Source organism: Charadrius vociferus, unplaced genomic scaffold (assembly GCF_000708025.1).
Source record: "Charadrius vociferus isolate BGI_N301 unplaced genomic scaffold, ASM70802v2 scaffold239, whole genome shotgun sequence".
NCBI classification, from domain to species: Eukaryota; Metazoa; Chordata; class Aves; order Charadriiformes; family Charadriidae; genus Charadrius; species Charadrius vociferus.
In genome coordinates this window covers 1,166,233-1,182,421 of record NW_009649928.1, presented here as the reverse complement: position 1 = coordinate 1,182,421, position 16,189 = coordinate 1,166,233, and the positions used below count along the sequence as shown (strand labels likewise).

Below are 16,189 nucleotides of genomic sequence, written 5' to 3'. Positions count from 1 at the left end.
TGATCCAGGTAAGGGGGTGGCAGAACTGACCACCTGATGTGGCTGGAGGCATAGCTTTCACCCTTCACATCCAAGACATTTATTTTTGTGGTGAGAGTATCTAGACAATGTTCAGAAATCAAAGCAGTTTTCTCACTTGAAAAAAAAACCCACAAAAATAAAACCAAAAAAAGAAAGAATGAAGAAACTATGAGAAAGAGATGCAGGATGAAACAGCACAGGTCTTACTGTGGACACAAAACGCCTTAGTGCCAGCTTACTGGAGAGCTCTCATCCAGAAGTCTGTGCAATATCCCAAAAGGCAACAGTCGAGGAACAGCAGGTATTTGGTTTCCATTTCGCAAACAGACAAATGACATCTCTCTCTCACAAAGCACAAACATGTTCCACAACCCAGGGGAAAGATGTTTCTCAAGCCTTCTACATCCATTCACTGGAAAAATTATTCCACCTCCTTCCCACAAAAAGCTCAGCATTTTGAGATTTAGTTTAAAAATGTTGTCATTAAGAAATATGGGTGTATATGTAGAAAAACTAAGTAGCTATGCACAAAACCTCATTGATATTTTCTTTACTAATTAGCACATTAACACATACTCTTCCAATAAAGTTCTTCGTTCTTTAAATAGACATAAACCCAAGCAACATTTAGGTCTTGAGTGAATCTTGACTGAACTATTCCAATTATGATCCGATCTAAGAAAATGCATTCTAAACAGAATTTAAAGCAGCTGCCATTCCTGTTCAAATACAAGTTCTTCCTGAGTTTCAATTATACCTGAAGACACCAGATAACTCAGGTGTCTATTTCCAAAATAACTGCATATTTCAAAACCAGAGGAGTTTTAAAGCAGAAATCAAAATGTAGGTACCGAAATTTATGAAAATTTCTTGTTTGGTGTCACAGTAATTACAGAGTGAAAGCTCAGCCAGAGTGCCTGGACAGATGCGACCAAGACACCCAGGCTATGATGCCAGTGACAAATGGTTAACTGATAAGAAGAAATGGAGGGGGCGACAGACTGAAGAACAGGTCAATATCATGCTGTCATGAAGCCATTTGAGAAACGTAATTAATCTATTACTCACCTGGCATCATCATTCATTGTACAGTGGTCAATAGGTGCCATGAAGCTCACCAGCTTGCTATGGACATGATACCTGAATAGTGCAGGAAATAAGCAGGCAGCACATTAGTAACTATTAATGAAAAGGAAATGTTGCTGCTTAAATAGAAACTGGTTACCAGGCACTGAAGTGCAAAGCACTGGCTTTCCTGGTAGCTGATATCTAATGAGTCACTACTTGTAGCTGGCAATCTCCCCCCCTCCCTTCTCCTCCTTTCTTATAACACAAACAGAAGAATAATCAGATGATACAATGAACTGAACAGCAAGCAAATCCTTTTTTATCCCAGCTAGAAAGAGGACATACAGCATCCATTAATTGTGTGTGAGTAACTAATCAGGCTCCCAGACAGACAACCCTGCAAAGTCAGAGACAGCGGAACAAGAACTCGTTTTCAGCCTTCTGTTCAGCTGCTGTCTTAATCACCTTCTGGAATTTGTGCCCAAAGAGCCCACTGCAGGCAGCAGAAGCGCCAGAGCATCAGACCTTCTCAAGCATCCATCTGCTATCACTTTTTCCTTGCTCCGTGGTATCTAGGGCCCTAAAGGAGATCAAAATCCTACTCTGCTAGCCATACCCGTAGTTGGAAAGCCTTACCCTGAATAACTTACAAATGGAGGACGTGAAAACAAGCAAAGAAGGAGACCAGAAAAAGACCTGTCCAAAGAAGAGATGGAGCATCTCCAAGGCGATACAGTGCTGCATCTGTCTCAGCTTCTGATCCACCAAAATACTTCTGCAAGCTGTACTGCACCTTTCGATATGGCATCCCCTTCCCGCTTTCTGCACTGGGCCAGGAACTTGCAGTAGCTTTCCATGACTTACAGTCAAGGACCTGACATATAAAATTTAACAGAGTACTGAAAAACTCTGAATGAAAAGGTGGCTTTAGACCCTAGTGTCTAAGCGCAGGGGATTCCAAACCCATGGCTCTTGGTGTACACTCCCATGCTGCCTCGCCAAGTCTGAAATGTTTTATCCAAGCGGCTGCTATTTTTAGAGCTTGACAAATAGCAGGCAAAAGGATTCACAAGCATTTGCCCAGAATCACCTTTCCACTCTGTCACCTCTGCACTCCCTTTTGTTTGCTTATGCAGGAACATTCCCTTGAGGGGATTTCTAGCTCACAAGACTATCAGAATGGCTTTTCAGGCACAGCACACACTCACCCTTACGCAAGGGCTTCTCTGCACAATCAAGTCTTTGTCACTTGTAACGGAAGCAACTGCCCTGGTCTAACGCCGTAATGATGGAGTCAGGGAACAGACAGGCTGGTACTGCAGCCAGCGTCAGGTCAACAGGCTGCACTATGAAATAGTTCGCTTACGAGACATTAACAACTGATGGATTCATACAGATCAAAGCTTATACAGAGACGCTCTGCGCAGTGGCAAGGGGACTTAGCAATTCTCATAAAATCTCTGACATGAGTTGTTTGTCCAGAACTAATTACTGTCACGTTTTTTAAATCGGGACTTCAAAACTCCCAGTCTAGCAGATACAAAATACTTAATTTCACTGACAGACATCCCATGTTGCAGCAGCACAGGACCAGAGATCACCGACATGAAAAATGGGTGTGCACACATCACTCCTCCACATCTCCCTGAAGAAAAGGCACGTCCTAGCGAGGGACAGCAGAGTTCCAGGCACCAGGTTTCTTAAACTCGACTGTGGAGTTTTCGGATGAGCTCGCTTCCCCTCTTAGTGCCCCAATTTCCCCGGCCTCGAAGGGGACAGGTACTCACGCTATGTGGAAAGCACTTGAAGGTCCTCAGACCCTACAATAAACTAGCACATTTCATCCAAACATGCTGTAATATCGAAGGTTTGCTAAAGGAGTGCTAAAAAGGAAGAATTATGGAGACAGATGAAACTTAGTATTTGATACTTTGCTCTCCAGGATGTCAAAGTCCTTCACGAAAACAAATCTATGCACTGCTGCCCCAATTTTAGAGAAGGAAAAAGAAGAACAGAGGATAAGTGATCTGCTTGGGGTGACACTGAGTCTCTCAGTGGAAGAACCAATTTAAAACCACCCATTTGGGCTCTACTGGACTATTCTGAAAAGGCGCTGGAGCTTAAGTGCATGTTAATCCTAAACACAGACAATGACACTTTTTTCTTTTATTGATATTTTCCCTGCAGGGTCGGTGCAACTTTTATTTAAAGAAGAAAAAAAAGGCACCTAAGATCTAAGAGGCAATTGACTTGGCGAGATAGCTGATCTCTCAGGAATGCTGAAGCGCACAGATTGCACACAATGAGAGACTTCCCCATTATTCCTGGAGGTTTACGAGTCTGACTCAGTTGTGTGATGTTGTCAGTAGTTTTGACTGAATCATGAATATATCCAATTATGTGTGATGCTGACAGAAAAGAATATTGATAGTCAATAATTATAGGCTTTTCAGGCCAACAAAGTAGCTCTTCCCTCTTTTAATAAATTATCTTATGACATCTATCTTAAAAATTGCTATGCCAGGCCTGACCCAGACTGACTCCACTGACTTTCTATCAGATGCCATCTAAACTCACGATTTATAGTTTACTCACAAAAGGATGGTTAATGTTGCGGATTTTTCAGGAAGCGGTGCAGCTTTTCAGCATGCCTCCCTGCCACAAACACCTCCTCCGCTACAAATCATGCAGTCATGCTAAACTCGGGGAGACTAATGTATCTGCTCTGCAAAGGGGGGAAAAAACACCCTGTCCTCTCCAGTCGGCTTCCCTTTCCACCCTACCACGTGGAAGGTTCTTCCACTGGAAACACAACAGGAGAGATCAACCCAAATTAGTGATCCAGGAGTCAGGATGTGAAATGCTTTGAAGCTAAAGAAAGCCACAGCGGGACTTACAAAAATAAAGAGAGATTAGACACCAAATTCCAATTGACAGTAAGAAACAGACATCCACCTCGCTGAGGCATTTCTGTACATCTTCCCCCAGAGCTGCTATCCACGTTTTAGCCAGGTAAATATATATTGCACAAGAGGTGTTTATCAGCTTTCACTGGAAATTATGTCCCCAAATCGCTGAACACCTCTCCCCAGTGTTTTCTGAGACCAAGGAACACTCTTGCCAAGACTGATCTGGCCAATGCTCACAGGCTGCACCCAACCAAGCCCTTGGTCTAGGCTCAAAGAACGTTAAGATTCCCCAGTGGATGCCCCAGAGCAAGACATCTTGCCCTAAAAAGCATGAATAAGCCTACCAACGCGCCCCAGAGCCAACCCAGCGCAGCCAGATTTTTATTTGGCAAAATCAGAACTTCTGTTTGCTTGCAGAAGCTGTCACCCACCGGATTCTCCTTCCTTTACTGGCTTTTCTGTCCACTTTCTTCTTTATTTTGCTTCGTAACTTCTGGATGGCCAGCCATTGCCTGAGGAATGCAGAATGACAGTTACACAACTTTCAGGGCCACCAGGAAAATGAGCGTTAGGTACCCTGGGGTCTGAGGCCCTTCCCAGCCCTTCCACCTATTGCATTTACACAAGTGAAGGAGATCAGAACCTCAGGAGAACAAGTATGAAACTTCAAGTGCCCGTGGTACTGCCTCACTCCACGGACACGGCATTTCAACAATCAGCGTTTCTCCCACCTCCAGCCGCAACGGGACACGTGGACCACACAATCGCTATTCAGGGAGAATATTCTACCCGCAGGAAAACCCACGGAGGCCACAAGCTTGGCTTCATTTTTCATTCTTTCTTGATTACCGAGTATTTTTAAGAATCTTCAGAATTAAAAATAAAATCTTTACAAAATACAAATGCTAAAATCTGTAAAAAATGTCTTTAGAGGTACTGCTTTTTTGTTTCAGCCTTGATTACTAGAATGACTCCTGCTTTGCATATAGAAAGCCCATAACCGAATAGACGGTCTGCCACATCCTAAATTGATTCTTCAAGTGAGATAGGTTATGCTAACTTCACGAACAGAATTACCATGATGCAGTAGATGTTCTGCATTTATTTCCTCCCTCAGTTTTGCAAAGTATATTGAAAATTATAAGCAAGTCTTTCTCCCTACCACCTCTGGCTTAAACCTGGCAAATCTAGCAAGAAGTCCTACATAATGCTCCAACTATTACTACACAAAGTCACAAAAGAAAGAAAAGCAATGAACACTTTCGGAAAGTGCTGTCTGATCCCTGACTGCATTTAGAAGGGGAGCTCAACTCCTCAAACAGAACTTCATCAAGTCAAAGAAGTTTTCAGCAGGGGAAAACTTCTACTAGTTATAAATATATATTTTTTTTACGAAAACGAGCGTCATCTTACCTGATTTATACAATGAAAACTCGACATCAGGGAAAAAAATCTAGCAAAATCCAATTACTGCAATCTTAATATAATCTTAATTACTGTAATCTATTTTATTGTAAAGTCAGATAAATGTACAATGTAATCACCACTTAAATGTAATTTTGTCTATATCATGTTAAATTATAGTGAATAGCTTTCCATAATATTCCAGACATACACAAAATAAATTTGACACATTGCACTAAAATTTGGGTAATATTTTACAAGGATAAAAGTTATTTCACCATCACAAAATTTCCTAATGCATTTTCTTCCCCTCCCATACACATACCCCCACAGTGCTTTTTCAGCGGAGAGCCCTACTCCAGCATTTTCAGCCTTCCTCTGCTTTTACACTTTTCTAAATTATAGCCCAGGGCTATTTAAATGTACACTGTTCATTACGTGGTATTTGGAAGATTCTTTATTTTCTAATTAAACAGAGAATTAAACAGAGAAATAAGAGCTTCCCTGCACGGAATTATACTTCACTTCTGCATGCAGGAAACATTCCTTGGTATTGTTTTAATTGTATAGTATCATTTCTTACAGCAGGGAGAGAGCGTACACAGGAATTGCTTTAACTGATCTGACGACAGAATGTTTGATCCTGTAATACAATGACAAATCAGAGCTCCTACTGAGAAGAGGCCAAATTTCGGCAGCGGGCAGTCACTTTGTCTGGTTCTCCCTCGCTAGGGTCAGTTAAGACATAACTCTACGGATTCCCTTTGTGCTGCGTGAAGCACCGAGAATAGCCAAAGCGTGGAAAAAGCCTTTTACAACTGGAAAGTATCTCCAGGGGATCGCAGACAAACCAGGGCACAGCTCAAAGGCTGGCACACTCGCAGTCAGCCAGTGTGATCCGTAACTAAGCAGTATATTGCAGAGGATGGCTTTCTTGACGAACGTCATACTGTTTTAATCATTTGTTATGCAGTTTCTTACACCCAGATCCTTCCTCCAGAGTCATTCTAAATTTTGCCCTCTACAAGGAACTGGACTGGAAGCCCACAAGTAGTTTTACACTTTTGGATGGGAATGCAGTGCTGGGGTGAAGCTAGTGATGTCACGGACAACCTCCTACTTACCTGCCCATTGCCACCTGGTCATTGGGGTCCAATGAAGTGGTTTTGCGTTCTATAAGTTCTCGAAGGAGCTAGAAGACAGACAACAATCCCATTTAAAAGCACAGTAAAAGCATGTTAATACAAACAGGCTCACAGGTTTCTCAGGAGACTTAAGAAATTAGCTGCCAGTTTCCCAAGGGAACCTGTATGCCTCATTTCTTGAAACTCCCTGGAAAACCCCAAGCCAAGAACCAAGGCTTTTTAGCATTTCCTCTCTACAAAAGAGTCTTCCAAGGGAAAAAGCCGATGGCTCTGAAAAGATTCAAGCAAGGAAGCAAAACCTATGCTAAAAGTCTAAGTACCTGTAGACCATCCCACTCTTCCAAAAAGGTTCCCCATAGAATATGTGACTGGAGCACAACACTGAAGGCCACTACAAAGAGTTTCTGTGTATAATTTCAGACAGATCTAGGAGTAGTACAGTCTTCCCTTCAACACATCATGGTTTATTTAGGTGACATGTAGCATCATGTCATTCTTCTGAACAGAATCTAAAAGGTCATGCAGAGGCAGAGGGACACAATTTAGCAGCACCATGGTCCAAGCACAAGACCCACGTGGGCAAAGCAAACTAATGATCTTAAGTCTAAGCAACGGCAAAGGACTGGAATCCCTGGGGGCACTGCAAAGCCCCCTGTGGCATCGTCCACTGGGCCAACCGTTTGGTAACTGCTGGTCCCAGGAGCCCAGAGCAAAGTCTACAATCCCACAGAGGGCAAAGGGATGAGAAGCTCAGGGGGACGCTGCTCAGGATGTGAGTCCCTGAGTTCAGGGGTTCCTGCTCCTCCAGGAGCACCTGAGCCTGACGTGAGATGGCCGCGTCTCACCTAGAGGGGCGGAATGAAGAACTCAGCTTGTATTTCCAAGGCTGGTACTGCTCCTTGGGCTTTAGAAGGGTTAAAAAGGCCTGAACCTTCACAGGCTGTTGTGTACACATCTCCCATGGGCAAGAGATGTAGTGCAGGCAGATCTGCAGGAAGACCTCTGCCCCACAGGTCTCGCCCCACTCTTCAAGCGGGGAGGGCAGGGGGGAACTGAAACACTTCACCAAACAGAAGTCAAGCATTGCTGGGCAGTAACGCTTGCTCTAAGGAACAGCACAGCAAAAACATTTTTATAGCTAGAGCAGGAACGCTCAAGCAGGCTTTTCTATTTCTTTTCATGTCCTGAGGGTTGGGTCTTGTCCTTTTTGCTTCCTGCAGCCAAAGAATATTGTGAACAGCCTTTTTTGGATACTTGACCAGTGCTATATGTTTATCACCACTCACTGTAAATTGTATGTGCTGTGCCTTGGGTATCAGCAATGTATTAACACAAAGAACAGAAATAAACCCTCCAGAACGGAGGGGTGCAGGGTGCTGACATTTCACTGACTAGTGAAGTTACTGCCTCCACAGAGTTCACAGAGTTCACAGAGTGGTTAGGGTTGGAAGGGACCTTTGGAGATCATCTAGTCCAACCCCCCCGCCAGAGCAGGGTCACCTACAGCACGTTACACAGGACAGCGTCCAGGCGGGTTTTGAATGTCTCCAGAGTGGGAGACTCCACCACCTCTCTGGGCAGCCTGTGCCACTGCTCCACTACCCTCAAAGTAAAGAAGTTCCTTCTCATGTTAAGATGGAACTTCCTATGTTCAAGTTTATGCCCATTACCCCTCATCCTATCACTGGGCGCCACTGAAAAAAGACTGCTCCCATCCCCCTGGCATCCTCCCATTAAGCATTTGTATGTATTAATAAGATCCCCCCTCAATCTTCTTTTCTCTAGACTAAAGAGACCCAAGTCCCTCAGCCTTTCCTCATAAGAAAGGTGCTCCAGTCCCCTAATCATCTTCGTTGCCCTTTGCTGGATCCTCTCCAGCAGTTCCCTGTCTTTCTTGAACTGGGGAGCCCAGAACTGGACACAGTAAAAGGACCGCTCACAAAGGACCCCAAACAGACCCACCTGGAAACCAGGGAATCCAGGCAATTCCACAAAGAGAAGAAAGGATGAAAGATGCTTTTCCTCCACCCTTACACTTTTGCTGAAGTAGGAGAGCTGGACTGCAATGGCCAGTCAAGGTACAGTAAGAGTCACGGAAAGCGGGGCTTGGGGAGCAGCCATGGTCCTGGCTATCGTCCTCACCTGGCCCAAGACAGCAGGCACAGACAAGGCAAGAGGACAAGAAAGAAGCTCCACATCCCCCCCCCATACCAGGTCAAGTGAGACGACGGCATTTCTGAGCACAGCTTAGCTCTCGACTACCCTGTGCTCAGCGCAGCCTGCCCTCAGACGGCTTCCCGGTACCGCCGCCGCCCTGCCGCGCACAGCCGACACCGAAAGCTGTCCCGGGCACCGTGCTCCGTGAGAAACTCACTGACCCCCATAGTTTCTGATCACTTAAGTACACTAGTGGAGTGAGGGAGGGAAAAGGCGTGCGCCCCACAAAAGAGAAGTGGCAGAAAGGTAGATGGGTATCATTTTATGACCCTTTTTATTTTCAAATAAGAGACACTCAAGCAACAGAGATAATATTTATACCTGTCCACATCTTTCCTCTCCTTCAAGGCATACATCGTAGTGATTCAAGCATAATTAAAAACCTGCCATGACTTTTTTTTCTATTTGCTTATTTTTGGAGATTGTTACTGCAGCAATTACATTTAAAAATTCCAAGAAATGAGGCCACTGGTTTATTATCACTAGGAAACAGCAAGCTACTTCTCTGCCCTGTTTATCTGATTGATTCCCAACATCTTTCTGGCACACAATCTATCAGTTTATCTCTCCCACTTCATCACAGTCACTTCTGGCAGCTAAATACAAGATCCAAATCCAGTGTTACACAGACATACGACACAGTAAACCTGTGTAACACCGCCACTCTGTAAACAGCTGCCCTTAAGGCTAAGCAGAAATGGGATCTTGGTTTCTAGTCAATATTCTGTCAAAAGCAAGGTGGGAGGGAGGCTTTTAACAGCAGGGAGAAACGGTGCAGCACGGTTTGAGTGGTTTCTTCCTGTACCGGCAATAAGGTGTGTTTACTGTCTCCTCTTATCTCGCTTCCTTGGCACGATGCACAGAAAAAACTGCTGAGTAGTAACGGCAGAGACTAAGGCACCAGAGCACGGTACTGCACGGACGTCCCACGCTCTCCGAGAACTAAGCAGCAAGACACTTCCAGCAGGATTTGCTCTTCTTGGTGGCCCACCAAATCCACAGACTGGTAGACTAAGGAGTGCCACCGAGATCTTACAACCACATCCACAGTGATTAGAACGAGATGCATTTCTGGGGCAGGCTCCTAATGCTGTCCTGGGAAGCGGGCAGGATCTTTGTGGGCAGGACCACTCTCCTTTCGGCAAGGCAGCGTTTCCCGTGACGGCCGCGAAGGGCGAGGGGTTGACGTGTGTGCCGCTGAGCAGGGCGACTGCAGGGATCCTGTTAGCTGCTGGGGGGGCACGTCCCCTCCTCTGTGCACAGAGCATCCTCTCCCCAGAATTAGCAGGGAAAAGCTTTGGGAAGCAGTAGGAGACTAAACCCTGCGCACAGTTGGCTCTGCGCTAACTGGGCCACCAGCCCATCAGCCGTTAGTTGAGGCAGAGACAGTTTTGTTGACCTTGGGACAGACAGTGAAATGTTCTTTCACTGCAGCGTCAACTGCAGGACTGGGGACACTCCTCGGGAGAGGAGAGGGAGACAAAGAGAAGGGGGAAGTGAAAAAAGAGCGGGGACAAGAGGGAAATTAGGAAATAGAAATAAAAGCTGCGAAGCATCTTATTACATCTAAATAGTGTACGTCTTAAAGCTGAAGTTATAAATCATGCTAACAATGGTTACCGAAATAAAAGTGGATGTAGCCAGAGGCTACCACTGAAAAAGTCAGTCTAGACCTGCCTCGCTGCCTTTGGTCTTTAAGGATTTGATTAGTTTTTCCGCTTTCTAGTTCAGAGTCTTGCATTCAGCCCATGCTCCAGAGCCAGCTAGGGCTCAGGATACAGAATGAATGATAAATTCATTTACTGAATAAAGCAACACTGTTTTCACAGCGCAAGACTTAAAACACTTCCGAAGCTGTAATATTTCATTAAGCTTGGCGATTCTGGTTAAAATTTATTAGTCAAAACAGAAAACTCTCATCAGACCCCATATATTCCATTAGGAGTGATATATGGTGTCTCCCAATGTCTAATTATTAACTAGGAAGTGTAAGTAAATCACTATCAGCATTAAGCCCTGATGTGTGAAGACAGAGTTTGAGTCAGGCAATTTCAGCATCAAAAGGTTTTGATTTGAAACATATCCGTTTTCGCTTTCCCTCCTTCACCTCTTCCCCGAACTTCAAAAACCTCAGCTCAGTCTCCCACATACGCAAACGCAACTGCCTGCCTGCAACGAAGTGCAACCGCGGGCAGCAGTCTGCAGCTCAGCTACCAGCTCCAAGCTGCTCCTACCAAAAGCTGGAACCAGGAAGACAAACTCCGCGCAAAGTGGACAACGGGCAATAGCAGCAGAAGAAAGTTGCTAACGTCAGTTTTCTTCGCCTTTGGAACGAAGCGGCGACGCTTGCCGTGAGCGCTCCTGCACATGTGTGTTTCTGAACTCGACAAAGCTTCGCTATTAAACCCAACCCCGTCAGACTCCCTAGTCAAAACCAGGGATTACCTACCGCACGAGGAAAGAAAAGCACGCTGAGGTCGCGTGGTTTGCCAAGGCCCAGAAGCCGTGTTCACGCAGGGCCGGGAGCAGACGGGAACTGACCCTCCCTCCTGTGTCCTGAGCACGTGAGAGAGCTTAAAATCTGCAACCGCTAACAAAGAGCGAGGCAGCGTTCCCGCAGAACATGTCCGAAGGCAAGAGCCTCAAAAGCGGTTAGTATTCACCCACCTTTGCTGACATCAAAGCCATTGTTAAAATTTACACTGGAGTCAATGATGTGTGCTTTCTAAAGAATTCACCGTCAAAGGACTCCGTCTCTACGCTGGTTAAAAGAGATGCACACAAAGTACAGTGTACAAAATTAGAGGGATTTAGAAATGCCATCAGGGTGTTGTTCAAGGGTAATAGAGATTCATTTCTCATTTTAGAGGTCAATTTTCATTTTAGAGGTTAGGTCTCATTTTCATGCACTATCTATCAGTGTTTCTAATACTACAGTTGCTGACCTTTCCGATTTGCAGACCCCTAAGAATTTCCAGTTGAGACAAAGAGCTAAGTACAGCTGAAATAAGCCTCGTGACAAAAGGCTCGCTTTTCTTAGCCCTCACAGACCAACTCGAATTAATACCTCGCAACAGTTGATCTGTAGTATATCACAGGAAACAGTTTAGTTTACAAAGCTTAGAAATATAATCGGAACAAAAGAAACACTTTTTCTTTGATGTTCTTGAAATCTTCAGAAAAGCCAGTAAAGGCACGGGTCATTTCTGCTATGGTGCATCAAAGGCACCTGCTCTGTCTTGCAAGTGGCACTGCTGCCTTTGATTTCACCGAGTCAGGTATGCGAAGAGCTGAGACGCAGTCTCAGCCCGGCCGTTGCTCTGGCTGCTCTAGGAGGAAGTCAGAACAGCCCCGCTGGGCTCCCCGCGCCAATAATAATATCAAACCAGGGGCTGACAATGTTCATTTTGAAACAACCGTGCAAAAAAATGGAAAAGCAGAAACTCGTACCGCTTCTGCCGTCTTAGTCATTTGCTGAAAGCAACAGAGAGAGATTCGCCTATCCATCCATTCCGAAACAATTAGAAAAATGTCAAAAACCCAGAGTTCAGGTTTACCAGCAGCTGTTTGCCTGTACTACAACACTCTGCCACTCCTTGGCTAAACAAATACTCACTTAGAGAGGAACTCTAAAATATTTGCAAATTGCTTATATGGACTTTTTTGGCTAAATGTGCATTTGTTACTAGAGACAGTAAACAAACAATTTTTGTGGTGTGAAGGTCTACCAGTGGCACTCTGCTATCTTTTGACGCAGAATCCTTTCAAAAGATCGGGCAAATTACCGTCATCCTGCCTCCCAGAGCCGCAACATGACATGTCACATTGAAAGAATGTGTTACTGTTAAGTTATCTTTTAACAGTTTACAAAGCAGTTATTTTTTAACAAAATCACTGCAGGAAACAGAAAGAGAGAAGCTAAGTACAACTTGTCAAGTCCACCTAAAGAAGTAGGGCTACAAACACCAAATGCTTTTCCTCTTTCCTGCTGGGCACTCTGCTATCTTTTGACGCAGAATCCTTTCAAAAGATCGGGCAAATTACCGTCATCCTGCCTCCCAGAGCCGCAACATGACATGTCACATTGAAAGAATGTGTTACTGTTAAGTTATCTTTTAACAGTTTACAAAGCAGTTATTTTTTAACAAAATCACTGTAGGAAACAGAAAGAGAGAAGCTAAGTACAACTTGTCAAGTCCACCTAAAGAAGTAGGGCTACAAACTCCAAATGCTTTGCCTCTTTCCTGCTGACAACGCAACGTCACTCCACCATTGACACAAGTTGACAAAGCTGCATTTTATCAATGTAGTTTCAATACTTTCTAATTTAATTTTTTTTCTCCTTTAGCCTTTGGAGAGATGTGGTAAAGCACGTGAATTTTTCTTTCTTTTCATATTTACACACCATACAATTATTTAAAACAACACAAGTTATGACACGGTTGTTTCTACGTTTTACACTGCATTCTGCCTGGACGCAGACACACAGCAGTACCACAACACCATTTGGATTTCTAGCAACACCAGAGAAAATTCAGACTGCAGCTCCAGTATTATTTTTAAATCCCCTTGGAACACTTTAAAAAAGTTTAATCTTCTGCAATCTATTTATAATGTAAAAACCTGAACTGCAAGATGAAATCACCGGACAGTCTCTTTTTAAAAAACATTTTATTAAAATTCAGTTTTGTATAAAATAGGCAGACCTGCGTATTTTCTAATAACCCATTAAGAGATGTTTCAAATCAAGCTTTAAAACGTGTTATTAACCATCTACCCAGCCATTTGAAAGATACATGCCTGTGATAAGAGTATTGTATTGCCATTAACCTGTGGGATGGTTCGAGACATCTCTTATTCACACAAAACTCTAAATGCATCTAATTAAAGCCACAAGATCAGCTGTCCATATTAATCACTCACCAGTTTAATTAAGGTAAACCAGCTTGTCAGAAAGCCAGTCTTCTCTCTATTCTTCACCATTATCGACTTTTAATAGTTCACTGGATTAGTAATTACTTGTTTATGGCATTACCAAATACCTGGGAGAGAAAACCACAGTATGAGCCCAAGAACTGCTTTAGGCCAACTCTTGCTTGGGACACGAGGGGAAATCTACCCCATCAGATAAAGCTTTCCAAAAAGTCATACAATGTGATTTAGACACAAGCACAACCCAAAAGAGAAACAAATTGAGCTACAAGTACCTTAACTAGAGATTCAGACTTGGCAGCTCCTTTTGTGGTTACCCGGATTAACGCAGGCACGCTGAACACTACGCTAGGGAAACGGATGTGAGCGAGAGCTTCTGCTCGCTTGTAAAAACCACATATTTAGGGCAGAGTGTGCAAGAGCGGGGAGGGACATACAGTGCCACTCCACAAGGGACAATTATAGAGAAAGTTACAAGTCCCACAATTAAACATTTTCTACAGGATCAACTCCTTTCCTAAGTAATTAGGGTACAGACGAGGCAGGGGGGAGCAAGCCTCTTCCTCACTATGCAGGCACGCTCACCTTGGGAGTAAATCCCAGAGCGTACCAGTGCATTTCAAGATAATGCAATCGCTGAGGGACACCAGTCCTCTCCAACCTCCCGGCACTCCTGCTGGCAAGCTGCTGCCATCACTGCTCGGACACTTCAGCGTTTCGTTGAATCCACTTTGGTCCTACTCAGCTTCTGAAGTTGTGGTGATCACAGAGCAAAGTGATGATTGCGGGTTGTTATAAAAAGTGGTGACACGCGACACAACCAAAATCAGGGGGAGGAGGGAGTAGGGGAGCGGAGGAAAAAAAGGGATTATGTATATTCCTAATTCTCCTTAGGCATACCTGCTGCCATCAATGATGAACATTTGTTCTGGGAAGAGCCGCTACCAGTGGAACGCTTAGCATATGAACACTAACCTAATTCCTGTTGGAAATAAACCAATTTCCACTCTCTCCTTTACTAGAGGAGTATTTCAACCTAATAATAAAATCTCCACTGTAGCATGTCAGACCAGCAGCTCTCTGGTAGCAGGCTGGAATTTTAAGTCTTAATGCTCCAATATCAGCTGTAATGAATTCTACATAAATATGACTTCTAAAAATAAAAAGCCTTTTCCTTCCCTTAAAACCATGTACGAAGGAGAGTTTAAAAGAAAAGGAAACGGGGTCTAGCCTCTCACTGCTGTCAGTAATGAGGATCTTGCTGAAACAGTTTAACTATTCGCACCCACTACAACCCAAATAACAATATTTCACTCGCATTACTCAGCTCAGCTTTACGTTACCGTTCAACATGGGCCACTGCAATAAAAATTATAACTGCTTATAAAACAAGTGAAGAATATGAGGAAAGGCAAAGTGGGATGAACAGACAGAACCGAGTTAAATCCTGAATTCTTGTAAAATTCCACCAGCCCCACATGGTGAATTCCATCGAATACCAACACCTGGACAAGAAAATTGTTTTTACACAGGAAAAACAGATTCATTGAAGAGTTTTGTATTGTAATCTCTAACAAAACAGTATAGCTACTTATTCTGTTATCATTAACTTGTGCAAGTTCATCAGATCTCATTTGTTTTTACTTGCTTAATTTCACACTGAAATATACGTGAAGTTGGTTTCCAACATCCTTCTTTATCTGAACTTTTACCTTTAATAAATCATAAGTAGTAATCAAAGTAAACTAATCATCATAAAACATTATTTAGAACAATGAAAGCGATACTAAAAAAAGTCTGGATCTAAATTTAAACACAATGGAAAAAGCATCCATTGAAATGTTCGCATACCCCGTGCAGTAAGCATTACGCACGGAGGTCAGGGTTTCTGAGAAACCTTGGCTCCAACAACCAGAGGTGTTGCTGCAGATTACTCCTGAAGACCATTTCCTTTCCTACATTTTATTTATATACGTACATCCACACACACAATCACACACGTGCACAAAGCGCTGCACAGTTATGACCCATGTGAAAGAAAACACATTCACTGCATTGTCAGCGCTCTATTGTAATGCATTCTACCCTCTTTGAATGCAACGTTCAGCTTCAGCTTACCAGCCTGACAAATAAAGGAAAGCACTTTATGAAACCAATTTAATTGGGGAGGTGACAGAAAACATACAGCCATTTTCTTTAGCCTTATCACTGAATTGGCTTCAGCTCCAATCTCTGCCAAATCCCACTCAACAGAAGACATTAACCAGGGCAGCGGAACAGGTGCTGCGCGGTGTCTGGCAAGGGGCTGGCATCCCCACAATTACTTGCACACAATGAAGCAGTAATCTTTACAGATCATCTCTCCCAAGAAACATATTGGGGACAGGAGGAGAGGAGAAGGGTGGAAAGGAGGGAGGGAGAGAAGGATAAAAAAAAAAAAAACAAACAAAAAAAACCAAGCAAGAAAGGAAAATGAATGTGTAGCTGCCTCGC

At 43.7% G+C, this 16,189-nt stretch overlaps 1 protein-coding gene across 1 annotated transcript in view; it reads right to left on the bottom strand.

Moving 5' to 3' along the window:
* Positions 1–1,089: 1,089 nt before the first annotated feature.
* Positions 1,090–16,189, bottom strand: part of AATF (apoptosis antagonizing transcription factor) — a gene marked incomplete at its 3' end in the record, with an annotated part of 43,116 nt that continues 28,016 nt past the window's right edge. Inside the window, exons 9-11 of the mRNA XM_009891188.1 lie at positions 6,527–6,594; positions 4,430–4,510; positions 1,090–1,161 (exon numbers count right to left, since the gene is read on the bottom strand). Coding sequence (XP_009889490.1) covers positions 1,090–1,161; positions 4,430–4,510; positions 6,527–6,594 — 221 coding nt within the window. The remainder of the gene's footprint in view (positions 1,162–4,429; positions 4,511–6,526; positions 6,595–16,189) is intronic.